Source organism: Haemaphysalis longicornis, unplaced genomic scaffold, assembly GCF_048455015.1.
Source record: "Haemaphysalis longicornis isolate Haplotype H1 unplaced genomic scaffold, Haemaphysalis longicornis Haplotype H1 scaffold_26, whole genome shotgun sequence".
Taxonomy (NCBI): domain Eukaryota; kingdom Metazoa; phylum Arthropoda; class Arachnida; order Ixodida; family Ixodidae; genus Haemaphysalis; species Haemaphysalis longicornis.
In genome coordinates this window covers 4,663,287-4,683,551 of record NW_027526319.1, presented here as the reverse complement: position 1 = coordinate 4,683,551, position 20,265 = coordinate 4,663,287, and the positions used below count along the sequence as shown (strand labels likewise).

Sequence of the window (20,265 nt, the reverse complement as noted above, 5' to 3'; positions counted from 1 at the left end):
TTCTATTCACAAACGTGTGGTGGCTTAGTTTCAACTGAGCGAGCGAATCGCGACGACTCGTCGGCGGCCGGCGGAATAAACGCTGGGTCGGCTGACTCTGTCGGAAGGGCGGCGAGCCGTGTAGTAGCGCAGTCAAGCTAAGTCGCCAAGTTATCTCCAGCTGACGTCATAGGGAAATTACAGAGAAAATGTGCGAGGATGCAGAGACAAGGGCAGCATTTTCGAATTGATTTTTTTACAAAATAAATTCGCGTAAACGCACTCAGAGTGGTCGAAACATGGCCTATGCACTCTTGGCTACAATTTGCGGTAGTAATCCCGCATTGTTTACTAATCACTTCAGTATCCCTTTAAAAGCGATCATTGTCCGCGAATTCTGTTCCGTAAAATTCAGTTTTGAGCAAGAAATGCCAATTTCCTCCACATCCGACAACGTTGGCGAGTGCAGTGGGTGCGCTGTTTGCAGTACACGCCGAACGGCCGTACGGTCTGCTCGCCTGTTTCGCGCTAAAAACACAGCGCCGGTTGCTTTCGGACGATCACTTTTGATTTCTCGAACAACGTGACTCACCCAGGCACTTTTCTTCTGATCTGTTTCAAATGTAAAACTTACAGTGGCACCCAGCATTATTATTAGAATAAATATAGCCCGCATAAAGGAAAAATGGATGTGTCTACACTGCAGTTGATTGGTGCAATAAGCTCCCCACTAAAGCGACGTCCACCTGTATTCCGCGACAGAATGCCGCAACTCGCACTACGCTCGCCCGTAAGCTTATATAAGCCACCTAGGCCAAGGAAGAGAAAGCGATAATTAGAACACAGAAAACTAATCTACAACATAACAATGATAATATCACTATAGATATAAAAACTATAAATATAAAAACAGGAGTTGGATAGAGCAGAACAACGAAGCCCAGCGAGCAAACTAAGCAGCTAATTTTCTCCATCACCGTAAACTCTTAAATTATTATTCATAAAGAATAGATGTTTATTAACATTAAGAACTTTACTAATAAAGATACTTTATTAATATTGGGGGAGGTTGCCGAATCATCCTTATCCCAGGTATGCAGCTACATCCAATTTCGCCTCCTGAAGATATCGCCGGAGTATTCATTGATTGCGTCTGCACACCCTTGCCCCGGTCCACATGGACGTCACTTTTCACCAGCCCCGTGTCCCTAGCCCGGTGTCCTTGCAAAGGCTGCTTTTAAATCAGCTATGCCATGATGCGGACGGTTGCGTGCTATGGAATTGTTATTGGGGAGCTGTTTCTGTTACGGACGCCAGACACCGTTTTTTTGATACAGTGGACCATTTATTTCCCTAAATGCCTCAAAAACGCTGAACTCTATCTACAACTCGCGATGAAATTCTCAGACGAGGTGCGTGCTCATTCATTTAAAGGGACACTGAAGTGAATTTGTCAAGCTCCCGTTTTTGCTTGCACTGCGTAGACTGGCTCAAATTAGCACACTTTTCATCGTTTATCCGGTTGACAAATCGGTAATAATTTTACAAAGCGCGAAAGAAGAAAAACTACCATGCGCGGTTTGCGGCGGCCGCACCAACTAAGGCTGTGACGTTGGGAGGAGGGGCGCCGTGATTGGACGATGCCCAAGGTTAGCAATCAAACAAGTTTTGGTTTCGGTTCTGTAAAACATAACCAATGGCGTTGTTGGATGGGCATTCTCAATATCTCAGTAATCATCGTACCGTGCTTCTGCCATGTTGTCGGCTGTAAAATGCACAAGATAAGCCTCCCAGGACGGCTTGTAGTCGTAGCATTCACTAGCCGAGACCTACGCAGTGCATGAACGCCCTCCGCGTACCCGCAGACGCCCAAATGTCATGCGCTTTTCCCCCATATTTGGAGGTTGCCTCCCTCATGCCTGTATCGTAAAAAGCGTGTTCGCACCAGGCCAAGGGTCTGTTCATTCTGGCCTGTGCCCACTGCCTGCAAGCAGTCGGTGCTTATGGCAACAGCACGCCAACGAGAACTTGCTAGCGCGCCAGTGCCAGCCTGCGCGCGTTTTGTGAACTAGTTCGTGTAGCCATGAACGTTGCGGCCCAAAAAAAGGTGAACTCAATATAGAAAACATCGGCGGAAAACAAAAAAGTTAAGTTACAAAAAAAAAGCACGTACCCGCGGGGATTCGAACTCGCGACTTGTAAACACTTGCGGTGTCACACCTAGCACCCCAGACCACTGAGCCACGAAGCGGGATGCGGAGGCCTTGCTAATATAGGGTATATATTGTACAACCGGTTTACACTTTTATTTAGTTTTAGCATTTCAAGCAGCTTAGGTGACTATTTGTTGTACTGCGCTCGTGCAGTAAGCGTCGCACGAGTTTCCACAGTAGCTCACGTCTAGCAATTGCATTTCGTAGACGGAAAAGCGTTCGCAGATGCGTAGTCGTGCTCCTGACCGCTGTGCTTGATCGCCCAGCGCAAAAAAGTGCTTCCCGCGCCCTAGTTTTACGCTGTACGGTAAAAATATCAGTTGATTTTATTTCCTTAGTACCTATATTGACTTCGCTGACTCTTCTCTCGCCTTCAAGAGGCCTTATATTTTTCTACTGGCGTACCAGTCAGCGAAGCGTCGCTTGTGCAGCGCTTGTGTGAAGCGGCCTTGACTTAGAGCTAGATACAGTGTACAAACAAACCAAGTAAAGAAAGGCACATTCTTCCATTCACTAACGTGTCCTAGGCTTCGTTTCAACTAAGCGAACGAATTGCGACGAAGCAATTTTTTTTAACCTCCTTGACTGCGACGACCCGCCGGCGGCCGACGGACGAAACGCTGGGCCGACTGACTCTGTCTGAAGGCCGGGGAGCCAGGGGAGCCGTGCAGATAGCGCAGCCAATTGCCAGCTCATCCCCTCCTGACGTCACACGAAAACGCCACAGAAAATGGGCGAGCGTTAAGAGAGGAGGACAGCATTTTCGAATTAGTTTTTCTACTAAATAAAATCGCGTAAACGCTCCTAGAGTAGTCGAAACATGGCCTGGGGACTCCGGACTACAATTTGCGCTAGTAATCCCGCAATGTTTACATATCACTTCAGTGTCCCTTTAAATCGTGATAAAGATAGCAGGTGGCAGTTACTTTCACGCTACAAACGAGTGGAGTGAAAAGGCTGAGGAAGGCAGCGCGATAGAAGTGAAATGAAAAAAATGTTGTGAAAAAAGAAGTGAAAAAAAGGCAAATAATTCTATATTGCAGAGGGCTTATTGAATTTTCCCAAGGCGTCCGTGCAATGTTTCGGACGAGTAAGTAGGAGCGCGCGAAAAGAGCGCAGCAGAGCTTGAACCACGTGTTTCAAGGAAAGTTTTCTAACATTTCGTAATGAATGAGAACGCGGAATTTTTTTCAAAAATTTGTCTTGCGCCTGTCACATGAACGGGCGTTTTTGCGGTGAAATTGTGTCGGGGTCGAAAGAGCGCCAACACAATGTCACACAGGCAGGCAGTGTTTGTGCGTCTCGAAGGTTGACGGGATGAAGGGCAGGTCTATAAAAATGGATAGTGTATGAGTGTAGCCGGGCCGTTAATGAATTATTTGCAGAATTTTGCAACGAGAAATGAAAATGGTGATTTTAGACGGAATGTGGGACAGCACGCTGAAAACGAACCTGTATTTTTAAAAGGCCGGCGAGAGTTGCTGGCAGACCAACTGTCACCACTATTAGCGAAGTTGTTCACACCTGAAACTGTTACACCAACACAGACAAAAAGTACGCATTTATTTTTTTCTCGTACACATTCTTTTGCAGTGAAAACGAAAAGAAGGCAAGCAACACAAAAACGAAACTGTTGGTATTTGAGGAATTAGTTTTTACCCTGGTGCATCGAACCACCAAGTTTTCTTTTTCGTAACTGATTATTTTCGGACACTTCTTAATCGCTGTCTATAACTCTAGCGTCGAGTAGATTTCTTCACTTAAGAGTGCCAAACTGCGGTTTTCATGTTTCAAAAAGATTCGCTCTTGGTTCGTCGGCTTCGGTCTCTGAAGGCCGTCTTCATGGTTCCTAGTCAGCCGAGGGATCTTCCAGTGACAGACTGCAAAGAGAAAAAAAAAAACATGCAGACGGAATAATATTCATGAAGCAACACTTGGACTAGCTACGATTGGAGTTGAAAAAAACCGAAACGCCCAGCAAAAATATGACTTGCAACATTCGCTCCTGTGGATATTGCTTTGTTTATGATGTTATGGAATATAATTGTTTACGTTAGGTGTGGTTGTAAAGCATTTTCCAGAGTCACGTAAACTCTGACATTTTGTCAATTCTCCAAACGAATGCTTGGCGATTTATTTAGTCATTTTTTATCTTGAAGCCACTTTTTCGCCTTTTTTGTAAGCGTCGTTCCCAGGGTAAAACGGGTTCGGGCCTTATTGCGTGTGCAGCCATTAGGAATTAGCTTGGCGGTGGGCGCCTTATTTTGCCCATGGACTACGCACGATTTCACATGTTGAACCTCTCCGACGGCTACTGTTCATATGCGGACTAAGAGGAGACATTGTTTGATCATCTGGCGCGCGAAGCTAGTGGGATATTTCACAGAAGTTGTTTCACTACTTTATTTTACTTCGTTTCACGGTTCCCCATAAAGGAGGACAGAAGGAGAGTGAAAGAAAAGGAATACGTTTAGGGGAGGCAGCGATTTCAACAAGCAAGTCTTCGTGTGGAACAACCCGAAGGCAATGCGTGGATTAACAGAGCGCAAGTACGCTCTTGAAGGGTGGTTGGGGAGAAAATAAGTAACGATTGACACAAAGAATGCGAGATCAAAACTAGAAAGAGTTGAATTAGTCGAATTCCTATTTCGCGCGTGATTATGTATATCCCAATGTATTCCCTCAGTTTGACCATTTTAGTTTTTTTCGTAGAGGTTAAGCGGGGAGAACAGAGCCTGCTACGTCACCGTTCAATATATTAGTTTTCGCTATTTGATGGTCCGTGCATAGTTTGTGTTTGTTCACATGCTGCTTGTTGCATTTTTCCCTGCTCAAAATATGCCATATGTGGACCCTGATGACCCGCCAGTATGTCGTCAGAGCCGAGGACAGCAAATAAGTGATTAAAATGGCGATATAGAAAGGAAAATTCCGAATGCGCTTTTCTCGTTCGAAACCAAATTTATGTAGCCCTGAAAAAGATTAAAAAACATTCGGTTTCTTCCAATATTATCATAATCATCAACAATCATCAACAACATTAAAGTGCAGCTTTAATGGCTAGACGGACTGAACATCCCGCGATGCTGCGTCCACGGAAAATTCCTCCTGCGCCACCAAATAAGCATCCCTGAAAAATTACAATGGTGAGGAGTTAGAAGCAAGACTCGATAGTGTTGCTGGGTGTATCTCTTTCGGAGACGAGCGCCAAAGCACAGATGAACCGATAAGCGGCGGGAAGGGGCGTCCGGCAGTGCGGGTGGAACAGCGTCAACGTCACTTAGCTTTCAGACGGGTATTCCATGCGTCATGCGTACATTAGAGGAGCGGGAAGCTTAGGATCTGTGACACCACGAGCAGGAACGGGACCGAAAGAAAATGTAGCAAACACGCAACGCATAATGAGAAATTAAAGCAGCTACACTCAGCGTGGAAGTGGTCGGCAGTGCAGAGCAGGGATTAATCCGCCGGAGGGGCGCGGTGCCGTTATCCGCTCGTTGCTACCGTAGCCCACCACGCTCTTCTCCCTGTCTCACTATTCTCTCGATGAATTGAACACAGGGTTTTTAAGTGCGAATGCACTTTATAAGCGACCCCAAACCATCCACCGCCGGCGGCGGCGGCGGCGTCGGCGTCCGCAGTGCTCCTCTATATTTAAAAACGAAACAGCATCCGGCGCCAGGTTTCGATCCGAGGACTTTGCGGCCGCAGCGCGACGCTCTACTGACCAAGCCACGGAGGCGACGCTGATATCAGTGTCAGTGACGCGCCTTATATCTTTAACGCATTCAAACTACGTCGTCAGCGGCGTGCGTTGGCGACTCAGCGGCGTTATAGCGGCTTGATAACTGCGTGGTGTACACGTGATACTACAAACCCGATGGAAGAGATGGAAGAGAAGGCGGCGAGGCGGTGGGCTGCGGGGGCCGAGCGCAAGCGCCGCAAGCGGGCCGACAACCGTGCATTCGCACTTTCACATTCTCCCCCTCGGGGAAATGCGGGGGAATTTTTTCGATTGCAATTCAAATTTGGCGCTTTCGCAGTGATAGCGCATTCTCTGTCAGGAACCGCTCGAGCGGGAGTTCTGTTCTTTTAAAGACGATAGTCTTTCTTGGGCTACTTAAACCCAGAAATTTTGGTCTGTCTGTATGTCTGTCCGTCTGTCTGTCTGTGACCCGATTCAGCCACCCGGCCAAAGCAAAACAGTGCCAGCGCAATAGTCTTATATAGTCACAGCTAAATCTACCCGTCTATGTCCGGTGGAATGTTTATACTTGTCAACATTGTTGAAGACGAACAAGACATTACGCAAATATGAGACAACAAATCAATACAGAAGTGATATTTGCACTGTTCCTTTATAAAAAAAGCAAATATGCTTGAATTTGCGAAATTAAATACTTCATCAACTGCAGAAAAAGAATTCACTCCGCCGTCGCCTGGTGTCGCCCGCGCCACTATAGCTTCTGGGGCCATTTTAAGGAATCAACCGGCAACAGTTACGCAAGGTTCCACTAGGTAGGTTCCACGTTCTGCTTGCAACGCACGTGGAGTAGGGAAACGCTGAAGTAGGGCGCCTCGATTAACTAGCGTCTTCGCCGTACGGCAGCGTTCGCATCGAGACACCCGGTTTGGAGCAGTGGAACGCGGGAAAGTTAACCGGATTTAAGCAAACCTTTGGCGTCTTTACATTGGGAGGAGCGCGACGCAAGAGGAACAACATGAGAGGTGAGCGGGAAAGCGAAGGGAGGCATTTACATCGCAGAAGCCCATAAAGACTATCGTCTTTTGACGGCATTTGCAACGAAAGGAGCAGATACGGGGCCAATTTTTTGTGCTTGCTTTCATTTCGCATGTGTCGCAGCATTGCTGCGCACTTCGAAACACGTTATTTTTGACGGACACTTTTTTCACTGATACTATCGTAAAAACCAAGCCAACGGCCCTTCCTAAGTCAAAAGACACGCGGACTGACGGTTTTTACACAGATGCTGCCTCAAATGTACCCGTATACTATACAGTCGAACACGGATATATCGAACACGGGTATATCGAATTATTGTCTATATCGAACTCATAAATTATCCCCTTAAAAATTCTGTGTAAACGTATAGGAATTCGTACGTTTATATCGAACCGTATTTTTCCCGATATCGGGTATATCGAACGCCGCGGGAGCTGTTAGGTGCTCTTCGGCGGTCGCTGCACCCCCGATTGAGGTTGAGGAGGATGTGGAGGAATGCGCGGGCGTGGCGAAGGTCGGGTACAGGAGGCGACTCCTCGATAGGCTTTTGATGAACCTCCGCGTGGGCACCGAGCTTAAGGTTGACCTGCTGGGAGCCATACATATGATGACAAGCGCTTGGAACGGCGTGAAGAAGGAGACCGTGGCCAACTGCTTCCGGAAGGCAGGCTTTGTGACGGCCGAACTTTCCGAAGCTTGCGAAGACGGCGACGATGACGACGAGTGCATGGGCGACACGTTTCGTGAGTTGTTGTCCCTTTTCCCGGCTGCTGTTCCAGCCGGAGTGTCTCCCGACGACTTCGTGAACGCTGACACCAATGTTCAGGCTGTTTCGAGCCTCGGTGACGAGGATATTGTATCTGCGGTTGCAGGAACCCAGGCCGATAGCTCGAGTGGTGAAGATCGTCCGGACGAGGAGGCGGCTACACGATCGTACTCCGCGGGTGAAGTGGCCGCTGCGTTCAGCTTGATTCGCCGTTGTTGCGGCGACATGGAAGGAACTGGGCTGTCGCACCTGGACGGCCTCGAGAAGATTGAGACCAGCGTCTTTAATTTCATTTCCAGGACGAAGAAGCAGTCCAAGATCAGCGACTTTTTTTTTCTCGGAAATAAAGCGTCCTGTTGCGTCGTGAGTGCGGAATTAGTTGGCATTCTGGAATGCGCCCATCGGTAAGTGATCGTTCACCATAGGTGAGGTCTCAGAGCCGATATTTTTTATATCGAATTTTTCATATATGGAACTATTTCGCGATCCCCTTGGAGTTCGATATATCCGTGTTCGACTGTAGTTTTCTTTGGGCTAAACAACGAAGAGATGTACGATAAGCGCCAGCTGGTCAGGAGTTTCGAACGGTTATGACTATACAAACGGCTTGGATTTCGAAGCCTTTGCTGGGGTCCGTTACGACGCTATGCCATAGGGCTCTGTTTGGGTCCGTTAGGTGCACCTGCGCCACGTGATTGCGGAGGTGGCTAGACAGCGCGGCAGCGAACAAGCTACGACGGCAAAGAGAGAACCTAAAGTTCTATGCACTTAAAAGGCTTAATTGTCATACGGAGTAACGCACGGGTAAACACCGGCCGCTGCAGGTTGAGACGTCGCTGGTTAGCCATCTGTACGGACTTCACGGGCGCTTTGTTGAGAACTCATTTCGGATGTATTATCAATGAAGGCAGATAGGTCAGGGGGTTCTATAGGCGACACGGTGACATCTACCAATACTAGGGCTTTTATCTTCCATGAACCAACACACCGCTAGATTGTATGGTTTCAACGCACCGACGCAACGCAGGCGATGAGGCGCGCCGTAGTGGAGGGCTCCGGATTAATTTTGACCACCTGGGGATCTTTAGAATGCGCCGAGATCTCGTACACACGGGCATTTTCGCTTTTCGCCTCCACCAGGAAAGCGGCCGCCGCGGCCGGGAGTCGAACCCGCGAGCTTTTGCTAACCGACCCGCCGCTGAACTCCCTCTAAACAGCGTGCATGTCAAGCAGGGTCCCGATTGCGAATAGGCGGAGGTTTCTGGGACTTGTGACAGTGTTCGAGGATTACAACACGACTCCCTAAAGCAGGAGTATGAAATCTGCGGCCCGCGAGGCAGTAATATGGCCTTCCCCCCAGCCCGCTGATCGTCACTGAAATCCCCACAATTCCCCCCGTCACTTTCTATGCTAGGGCCGGCACGCCAGTTTTGATCTTAAATGGGGTTAGACGGGAGACAAGAACAGAGAATTGTTCGCCTATTGTTGACACTGTCCCCCATCTTTACACTTAGCCAGATTACTGTCACTTTTTGTGAAATAGTGCTTTCAATTTGCTGAGTTTCTTTTATTTTCTTCTGTATTCTGTATTCGGCCTTCTGTATTGTCACTCATGTATACATAATCAACGAACAAATAAACTCTTTTTCTGATTCTGATTCTGATTTTCCTGCAGAGCCCCCCCCCCCCCCCCCTGAATTGCCGTTCGGACCTCCTTAAAGTCGGTTTCATGAAACTCGGCACTCCACCTGAAAAGGTTGCGGACCCCTGCCCCAAAGTTGCGAGAAAGTTCCAGTAAGATGCAGTGGTTGGCGCTGCAGCTGCCGTAGTGCTTCATGCGGTATTGTGTGGAAATCCTCACATGGCCTGCAAAAAAAATTCCGGCGTCCAAAGTGCGCATCTGGAACGTCTCCTACAGAAACGTTCCCGTCACAAGGCGTTCCCTAGTGTGAGCTGAACCACGGTAGTAGCGAGATGTCTTCCACGCCTGGCCACCGAAGATTGAGAGCGCGGAAGGACGAAGACCAACGAGCCTACCCCAGCACTGGTGAGCCACGGACGTGACAATTCCCCAGTCCTGTGACCCCACCTCGTAACCTGCCAACACCAATCGGCCTGGTGCGACCGATACCGACGCTTACGATGTTCCCTTGCCCAGTTTCCCGGCGCGTCTTCAAGAGCTTGGAATGATCCTTCGTTGCGTTGGAAGGAGTCACTCTTCCGGGGGGCGTTGTTCACCGAATTCCTTATCGTTATGCGTGCAAGCAAGGAGTTCCCTGTTTATTTTGATGTCATCTGATCGTCACCGCACATGTCTAATTATTGTGTCCTTGATCAGGGCCATCGCCTCAGACAACAGAGAAATGTACCAAGAAGCAAAAGAAGTGCACAGTAGCGAATAGCGCAGGTGTACCCACCAATAAACATCTAGAAGCAGTGCATGGAACGGACACTACGCTCGTGCTCCATTGGGCGCTTGCCATACATTGCATCTCTTTTTAAGTACATTATAAGCAACCATGCTTCCTGTCACCTTCGTACTGCCACCAAGTACGAATATAAAAGAAAAGTTAAAAAAGATTTTTGGTCAGAAGTCTTAAAAAGCATCCTGCAACCTCGACTGAAAAGAATGATGCTCATGTTGTTCCGGTGATGCCTTTGTCATTATGGGCCGTAGGAATGCAGGTTGCATGCCATACCACGAACAAAAGGAACACTTTCAGCTGCTTTGAAGGGCCGTCGCGGCGCGCAAATCTAGGGACAGCTTTCTTTACAGTATGTACCTGTATGAAATTCTATGCCTGCTGCTTTGGCTGCGGCTGGAGTGTACGGCGCCGCATCAAGCACCCGCACCGCGGACCTCGCCCAGCGGCGCTACAGCCACTATTGCTGCGAACAAAAACTCGAAGGGTCACTCAGAACGGCTGAAATAGACAATAACGGTTTCCAATTCACAACACAGAAGAAATAATTTCGTAACCTTGACCTGGGATTTTTTCTACCGATAGATGTCCCTGTTTTTCAGCAGATAATTTTTTAGACTAGAAGGACGTAATAGCTGAGGGTGAGTAGAGCAGCGGGCTCCTTATTTACGTGTTATATGAATATGAGGGGCAGAAACACAGTGGTCTCTCTTTCAGCCGGCCAAACAACTTGAAATTAAGAAAATGCCTATACACCGAGTGCTGGTCATATAGGTGCTATCAATTCAATTTCCAAAAACACTTACGTGCTCTTTATATAACTCCATATTTTACGGCGGTCACCAGCTATGAACACAGTGCAAATAGTCACCAAAAGTCTCTGGTTTTGAACACAAAGACCGGGCAATAAAAATTGGAGAAGCTTTGGGTAATCTGATAATGGAACAGTTATTCATCATCATCATCACCATCATTATCATCATAAACCTGTTTGTGTCCACTGCAGGACGAAAGCCTCGCCCAAAGATTTCCAGCCACGCCTATCGAGTGCTCGCTGAGTCCATGTCCCCCTACCCAATTTTCGTAGCATATCTCGCGAAGGAGTTTTCGGCCGACCCCTATTGCGTTTGCGGTCTATGGGCAGCGACTCTGCCAAACGGATCGTCTACCTGTTGCCCCTCATTCGCATCACGTGACCAGCCCATGCCCATTTCCTCCGGTTAATTTCAACTAGAATGTCCTCCACCTTGGTCCGTCCTCTAATCCATGCGGCTGTTTTCCTGCCCCTCAACGTGACCCCTATCATTCGGCGTTCCATAGCCCGTTGTGCCGATGGAAGTTTCTTGTCAAGTCGTTTGGCGAGACCCCATGTTTCTGCCCGATAATTCATTGCTGGAAGAACGGATTGAATAAATGGAAGGTTTTTGAGTTACAGAGGTAGTTTACCAGCCAGAATGTCGGCTTTTTTACAAAACGCAGCCAACTACGTGCTTATTCTGCGGATAATTCCCCGTTCATGGTTTGGATCAGCAGCTTTCACATCTCCAAGATATACGTATTCGGTGACTGTTTCGAAGACCTAATAACATACCTGGAAGTGATGTACCTTGGATTCTTTCGTGTTTATTTTTAAGCCTGCAATCATACTTGCCGAGTATAATTGGTAAAGCATGCGCTGCAAAATTGACTCCTCTGACTGAACAAAAAAATTACGTCTACAAAACGTAGGTGCCTGACATATTCCCAATTAACTCTCACCCCTGTTTTCCTCCACCTAAGCTTTTTGAACACAACCTCCTCACAGCTCTAAATAACTGTGGTGATATTGTATCGTCTTGCGGGACCCCCTTTTGTATAGGAAATTTGCAAGTTCTGTGATGGAGCCGTATAGTTCCCGTACATCCGTCGTATATATCATTGAATAGCCCAATGTATGCCTCGTCGACGGAGTGATCACGTAACGCGTTTATTACTGCTGAGGTGGGCACTGAGTAAAATGCCTTTTCGTAAACTATGAATGCCATATACAGCGGTGCATTTTACTCTGAGCACTTTTGGATTACCTGGTTAATAGCGTGAAAATGATATAAGGTTTAGAAACCCTTCTTGAAACCGGCATGTTCTCGTGGCTGTTGAGAGTCCACTGTGGCACTGATGCGGTTAAATATTGCCTTGGTAAATATTGTCTAGGTTGTGGAGAGGAGGATGATGGGCCCGTAATTTTTAAGCTCTTTGGAATCACATTTCTTGTGTAGGAGAAATAAATTCGAATTTTTCCGGTCATTTGCCACCCCTAACGACCTCAAGCACTGCGAGAATAGGGCGCAAGCTTCGTTATCACAAAGTGGCCTCCGAGGCACAATACTTCAGACGTAATGTCATCATCTCATGCAGCTTTGCCTTTCTTCATTGCTTGGGGCGCCGTGGCTACCTCATGCGTTGTAACCGGCGGTACGGGTTCCACACCATTTACGGGAAAACGTGTGTCTGAGGCAGGGGTGGAAGCGAATAGGTTTCTGTAGAATTCCTTGGCTATTTTTAGTATATCATCGATATTGTTTGCTATGTGACCACAGGCATCCCGGAGTGCATACATTATATTTTTCCAATTGTGAGCTTCCGTCTAGTCGCTTTCAAACTGCCTCCGTGTTTTAATGTTGCTTCAAATTTTGCAAAACTGAAAGCACGGATGACGGCAGTCTCGGTATTGTTGATCAATTTGGAGAGCTCTGCCATTTGAATTTGGTCTCGCGGAAGGCGGACTGGCGCCTTAAATCTGGCGCTCATCAAAAAGGTTCTTTGTTTTCTGTGATAACTGGGATTTGAATGCGGGATTTTTTTCTCCTACAGCTAGTGCTGACTCCATGACCGCATGTATAAAATGATAATCGAGAGAGTCCCCATCATTGTTTTCATTACAAAACAGAAAGAATTTGTTTTCAAGTAACAATCCAGATTCGCCCACTTTCTGCCCCATGGAGGGCAGGTTTGGCGCCTTCCGCTTTAGAACCGTTAGTCATTCCCTCAAATCGAGACTGATGCGACTGATGCGAGTGATCAGTGTGTGCGAGTGATCGCATCAGTGACTGATGCGAGTGATGCGAGTGATGCGACTGATGCGACTGATGCGACTGATGCGAGACTGATGCATTGACTCACGTTTTTTAACCAGCATAGACAACATATATTCGCGGCCCTCACCACGTTTCGCTGGGTAGCAAGGACTTTCCTGTTCTTCGTGATACTTCCTACGGGTCTCGATGGACAGGACGCTGGTAAAACGCCCTGGCGTCGTTTTGCTGGCGTTTGCCTACATGCTCCATGTGGACGCGAGGCCAGCGCGCTCTTGGGATGCCAGTTCCAAACACACAGCTTCGCAGTATTTGCGCCTGGATGCTCGTCGGAGGGCGGAAGGGGCGAAGCCACCAGGTAAGAAAAGCAGCGCAAAAAAGACTCAGGTGATGTACATAAAGCTGTGTTTTCAATGAACCAACTGGAAAAAAATCACGGTAATGATGAGAGGACACAGCTGGTCACTGGATACGCACCGCCGAAGCTAGCTAATAGGGAGAAGATAGCGCCCCCGTTGGCTCCACCTCATCACTGCACGTGTCACGACCACTGAGCCTTTCATGTGACGCTCATTATTGGGAATTCATCGGTGCGGTGTATACAGCGACCCGCTGTCAGCAGCAACACCAGCTCTTACACGTGTTTGAACACGGCAATGCGCCGCTGCAGCGGAGCGGGAGAGGCGTGGCGAGGCAAAAAGGGATGTACCAGCACCCAATCCATAGGCTGGGCGACTTCTGTATTACCACCCACTGCGGTGGCTCACTGGATATGCCGTTGTGTTGCTGAGCCCAAAGAATCGGTTTTTATACCCGGGCAAGGCGGCCGCTTTTATGATGGGGTGGAAAGCGGAAACACCCGTGCGTTCGAGGTTCCCGCTGACGTTGAAGGTCCCCAGCTGATCAAGATTAATCAAGAACCCTCCACTATGGCGTGCCTCATAGCCTTTGTAGCGCCGGTACGTTAAACCTTATAATGAAATCAATCTGTTTCTGTATTATACAATTTTGCTTGTTGCATCGTCCGGGGCGAAGCACCTGTTTCCACCTATCCTAATTCTTGACGGCAAAGTTCGGTGGTTTTAACGCGCTAGTGTTATTAGGCTCATTTTTTTATTTTTCCGTGTCCTGCCAGCAGTCCGCTATCAGCCGTGCTCATCAAGGGTCCGCGGAAATACTTCATCGGCTTTAACCGAAAATTGCGACTGAGGCAACCAGATACGAGGGCTCGCTGGAATCCGGAATGCCGAGCAGCGGCAGCCAAACTGTTCGAAGGACGACAATGATACTACGGCCGAGGCAAAAGAAGAGGTACGCGATTGGAGCAGTCGCCGCGCTTGCAAACCGAAGTTTGTTCAACACGCCGTGTGTAGCCCGTGATTGGCAGATATAGTCGCCAGCCGTGCCCTCAACTTACACCGCCACGAAGGCGCATCTCCGATGAACTAAAACAATGCCGGTACCAACAGTGTCACTCAGCTTAAAAACGGGGAAACGAGTAAAGCCAGGCTAACAAAAACCAAGGAAACCTTGTATTGTAAATAGAAACTTACTTAGATATGTCTTAATACAAAATCAAGAATCCGGCATTTAAATACACGAATTCTAATATACCTTAACAATTTTCGCAGCCGTGTCACCACTGCAAGCTCCGTCCACCAAACGACAATTGGAGCGACGCAGCAAATTTAAGAATCCCTTAAAGTTGGCTAGCATGGGATCCCCGAAAGAAGTCACGTAAGAATCGCCGGCATGGCACTACACAGAAAAGCGGCAAAGCCGATCTCACAATCGCGAAAATACAGAAAGTCTTTGACCATTTAGCCAACATTGTAAAACTCCTGTGAAGTAAATCTGCAGAAATGACAAAAAAAATGATAAAATGTGTGCAACAACTGATCATGAACCGGATGTCCTACCGCCTGTAGCACCATAAACTCCTTGCCCGCACTGAAGAACGCCAAATAAATACCATCATCAGGGAAACGCCCCTAACCTCCCTATCTTTACAATCATTCCGTAGGCCTTTAAATTGTGTCTTATATTAACTTTGAAGAAATCAAGCAGGCCCCTGTTCTAGCACAAAAGGAGCGTCTGGGGAAAACAGAATGTGGATTGGTCATCCTATAAAACATAGGCACACCTCCAGAAAGAATGCTGGTCGCTACGATGGAGGTGTTAATGATCCAGCAACTTTGCATGATATCCTTCCCCCTATTAAGAAGATAGATCAAAACTTACGATAGGACCGGCGACAATGAAGGATCACATTCCTTTGAAGAAAGTTTATGGGGAGGCAGGGACGTTCGAAAGTACGAAGGCAACAATAGTCGTATTGGAATGCGATGGCAATCACTGTAATTGCATTTACTTCCTACACAAGCCAGTTTAATCCTTTTTGCGATCCCCCGTGCGGAACTATCGCATATATGCTTACGCATCATTACACATGCGCAATAGGCCATTCGTCTCTTGGCTGGGGGCAGACTACCTAATGGCAAAAGAAAAATGCTTGAATCGAAAGGATGAAAGTTAACAATGCAGTAACACACGGACACAGGCGTCTGGAAGGGTCAACAAAGATCCCCTCGAAGTCGCATACCACGCTCCCGTCGACTAGGACTAGCACACAGCCCTCTCGGGAAAATATGCCAAACGCCTCCTTATCCTCACCACATCAATTGACACAGCAGAGGAGGGCGCCATCGCATTCACCATTGCGCCCACACCTCCTACTCGTATCACCATCCCTACTGATTCCCAATCCGACTGCCGTCGCTACGCCATGGGTTGTATCACCAAACTCGCCGTTTCCATTCTCACTCAACGACTCACTTTACCGGACACCCTCACTGTAGGGATCCGACGGCATTCGTGTTTTCCAGGGAATGAGGTGGCTCACGGCAGTCTCCGCGCCTTAACCTACCGGGCCTTGCCAGATGGTATGAACCACCCACCACGCCTAGAAACCCCAACCCTCCAACTTGCACCCCCCTCCCCTACGCCGATATAGGAACCGGTCACTGCACAGCGGGCGGCACAAAGCCAGAGACACCCAACGCCGCCTTCGGCAGATACACGCAACAATGGGTCAGTCATTGTGACTGGGGCGCGCTCCTTTCTCTCCGCACCCGGTGAATCGTATTAGTAGCCCCTTTTATGTCTAAAATAAATTAATCTATTGTACAATATTTTTGTCACACAATTCAGGAGAACGAAGACGGATTCCCTCGGTTGAACTCGCGTGTGGGATTTGAAAGGTTGCCGTGACGCCCAGACGGGAAACGCATGCGCGGGATAGCTCACGCGTCGTCTGATTGGCCGGAACAACTGTTGTGGAACTAGAGGAGGAAGAAAGGGGTGTGCACACTATCATCATTAGTAAATAAAAGGAAGTGGAAGTGCGTTTCCAGTTCTGCCCTACCCTGGCATCATGGTTTCTTGCGGTTCACAACTACTTTGGTGCCAAAATCACCCGTCTTCAGCCACCCGGCATTGTCCGGACGAGTCATTGCGCCTGAAAGACGACGATGGACCGTTTGAAGCCCAAGCGAACGGCACGGCGGGCCCTTCTGACGAAACTGGTGAACGAAGCCAAGGCTGCGCTCCAATCTACGCCTCCAGACTTGGTGAACTTGCAGTCTGTGCTCCAACGCTTGACAACTTGCGAGGCGGAACTCCGCGCGATCAATACCGAGATGGAACCTTTGATACCTACCGAATTACTGGAAGCTGAGCTAGAGGCTGTGCTGCAGTACGAAGATGAGGCGCTTAACGCGATATCAAGCCTCAACACAGTCATAGCATCTCTATACAGCCCGACTGCGTCAGCTGCAGCATCTGCGACTTTGATTGACGGCTGATCACGGGAGACGCTTCAGTCATTTAGCCGTTCAACAGGACCCCGGCTTCCGCAATTGGAAATAACGCCATTTCGCGGTGACATGAGCAAGTGGCTGCCATTTTGGGAGCAGTTTGAGGCTACTATCGACAAGAACCCCACATTGAGCGTAACGGAGAAATTTCACTACCTCAGGAATTACCTTTCCGGAGAGGCCACATCAGCAATTGCCAATTTAGAGACAACCGAAGCATGTTATAAGCATGCCAACGACATGCTTCGCGCTAGGTTTGGAGATCCGTGCCGCATACAACAGGAACATCTCTACCGCCCACGATCCCTAATTGCTGTTCGGTCTTCCTCCGACGTGACTGGGTTACGCCGCCTGTACGATGCCCTCCACAGCCACGTTCGAGGTTTGACGGCATTGAAGGTGCCTACTTCATCATACGCCTCAATTCTTATGGACATACTGCTTCGGAGTCTTCCTCCCGACATTGTTGTTCAGTACCATCGACGTTGTGCTGAAACTTCAACTTCGACTTCTGAGGAGCGTGCTCAAACAGCCGATACCAGACTGCAAGATCTCATGGAATTCATTCGTATCGAGGTTGAAAGCCCTGAGAAATCACAACCAGTGCTTGACAAAGAGTCAAGAAACTTCGACAAGACGTATGGATGGCGCAACCAGGACCCTCACAAGCCACGTCCTCCGACAGTTGCTGTCTTTCACAATGAAGGAAAGCCACCGCCGAAAGAAAGTCCTTGCCTTTTCTGCAAGAACAGACAACATGTCACCGAGGAATGTACGGCCAAGCAGACGAGTACTGACAAAAAAGAGATTCTTCGCATGGACGCACGCTGTTTTCGCTGCACGGCCAAAGGGCATCGCTCAAGCGAATGCCGGAGACGTATCGAGTGCTCCCACTGCAAACGAAGACACGCGACGTCTCTCTGCATGCAGCAAGATAATAACTCTGGACAGCCGAAGAATAACGCCGAAAATGCGTATTACACATCTGCGGAGACAAGCCAAAACATGAAAGAGGGTCCCACTGTACTTCTTCAGACCATACGTGTATGGGCTGTTTCCGACAAAAGCAGGATGTTTTTGCACCCGCCGCGGTGGCTCAGTGGCTAAGGCGTTGCGCTGCTGAGCACGAAGTCGCGGGTTCGATTCCCGGCCGCGGCGGCCGCTTTTCTGATGGAGGCGAAAAGCAAAAACGCCCGTGTGTACGAGATTTCGGCGCACGATAAAGATCCCCAGGTGGTCAAAATTAATCCGGAGCCCTCCACTACGGCGCGCCTCATCGCCTGCGTTGCGTCGGCGCGTTAAATCCTACAATCAATCAATCAAGGATGTTTTTGCGTGCTGTCGTTGACGGGGGCAGTCAGAGAAGCTTTCTTCGGGAAGATATATCCAAGAAGCTGAAACTTGCGGTTGTCGGTGAGGTAAACTTGGCCATCAACACGTTCGGCAACACTCGGAGAACCAAAAGCCGAAAATATTGTGTCGTTCGACTCAAGCTACACAGCCAATGCGGCAGCGGTGAATGTGTCTTGGACACCGTAGAAATTCCAGAAATATGCCAAGGCATGTACTCCCACGTAGCTGATATCCCATTAGTCATGAAATTTGAAAAAACAGGCAAAGACATCGCGGACAGTGACCAATTTGGGTGGAGTGTTGGAGACAACAGTATCGGACTGCTTATTGGCGCTGACCAGATGTGGCTACTCATGACTCCAGAGGTAACCAGAGATGCCAACTGAAGCCTAGTTGCCATCAACACAATGTTTGGATGGACATTTCAAGGTCCGACGCAACACCATCTGACTTGCACTCCCGCATGCTTGGTTATCGTTTTGCACAGCTATGCGACAACGGCAGACCATGAAGTCCCTGAAAACAAGATTGAACGTACGTTCTGGAAACTTGAAGCCATGGGAATACTGGGAGATGACCAAGAACGCCACACAAGCACAGTATTGGAGGATTTTCAGCTTACTATTTCCAACGCGATAGGCGATATGAAGTGGCTTTACCGTGGAAGTTTGAACCGAAGGAATCCCTTGAAGACGACAGATCCGAAGCCCTGCGACGCTTGAATTTTCTAGTTAGACGACTCTTGAAGAAAAAGATTTGCTAGCAAGATATGGCAAGGCTATTCGGCAGTATCTGGTCGACGGGCATGCTGAAGTAGTGCCAAAGCGTGACACGTGCAAAGACAGGCCGCTATACTACATGCCCCATAGGGAGGTTCTCAAAGAAGACCGCGTCACCACAAAACTTCGAGTGGTCTTTGATGCCTCTTCGTCCCGACCACCAAGCCTTTCCCTGAATGACTGCTTGGACAAGGGCGTGAATTTGAATCGGGACATTCTGGAACTTTTACTGAGGTTCAGACGACACAGATTCGGACTTAGCGCCGATGTTCAGAAAGCCTTCCTACAAATCGGAATACAAGAAAAGGACCGGGATGCTTTTCGATTTTTTTGGTATTCGAGCCTACCGACAGGAACTACTTTAGATTGCCTAGAAGAGTGACGCATGACTCATGTTCTGTTTGGAGCAACATCGAGCCCCTTTATGCTCTCCGCAACGATTCGACACCACCTTAGCCAAGTTCCGGAAGACAAGAAAGACACAGCTGAACTCTTAAAATCATCGTTCTATGTTTATGATTTGTTGACCGGAGCCGAAAGCGAAGAGGAGGCTGTACGCATCTATAAACAGGGTAACGAGATCATGGCAGATGAAGGGATGCTACTTAAGAAGTGGTGAACTAATTCATGTCAGCTACAAATTTTATTTGCCAGCAACGAGAAACAAATGGCCGCACTGAACAAAGAGGAAGCAGTCATACCATCGAAAGATAGAAAGCTTTTCGGCATTGCCTGGGATGACGACGATGCGGTTCAGGTCGGCATGAAGTCAACATTACCTTTGTTGAACAAAACACCAGCAACAAATCGGATTGTACTACAAGCAATCGCAGGAATTTTAGAACCACTCGGAGTGATATGCCCACTTGTCGTCAAGGGCAAAATGCTGTTTCAGTGACTCTGGACAGAAAAGATCAGTTGGGATTTGCCTCTTCCTCCGCACATGCAGGAAGAATGGTCGAATTGGACCGAACAATGTCTGCAAACTAGAAGACATCAGAATTCCCCGCTACCTGTTTTATGGGCATGATAAACCACCTGGAAACTTGGAGGTACACGTAT

General features: G+C 48.3%; 1 protein-coding gene across 5 annotated transcripts in view; it reads right to left on the bottom strand.

Annotated features, from left to right (window-relative positions):
- Positions 1–3,738: 3,738 nt before the first annotated feature.
- LOC144172816 (TNF receptor-associated factor 6-like) overlaps positions 3,739–20,265 on the bottom strand; it is a 334,329-nt gene continuing 317,802 nt past the window's right edge. For all 5 annotated transcript variants that reach the window (XR_013323113.1, XR_013323116.1, XR_013323112.1 and 2 more), the window contains exon 2: positions 3,739–4,072. Coding sequence is in view for 2 of the 5 variants with exons in the window: in XM_077701444.1 (XP_077557570.1) it covers positions 4,046–4,072 (27 nt within the window). In the remaining 3 variants the exon portion in view is untranslated. The remainder of the gene's footprint in view (positions 4,073–20,265) is intronic.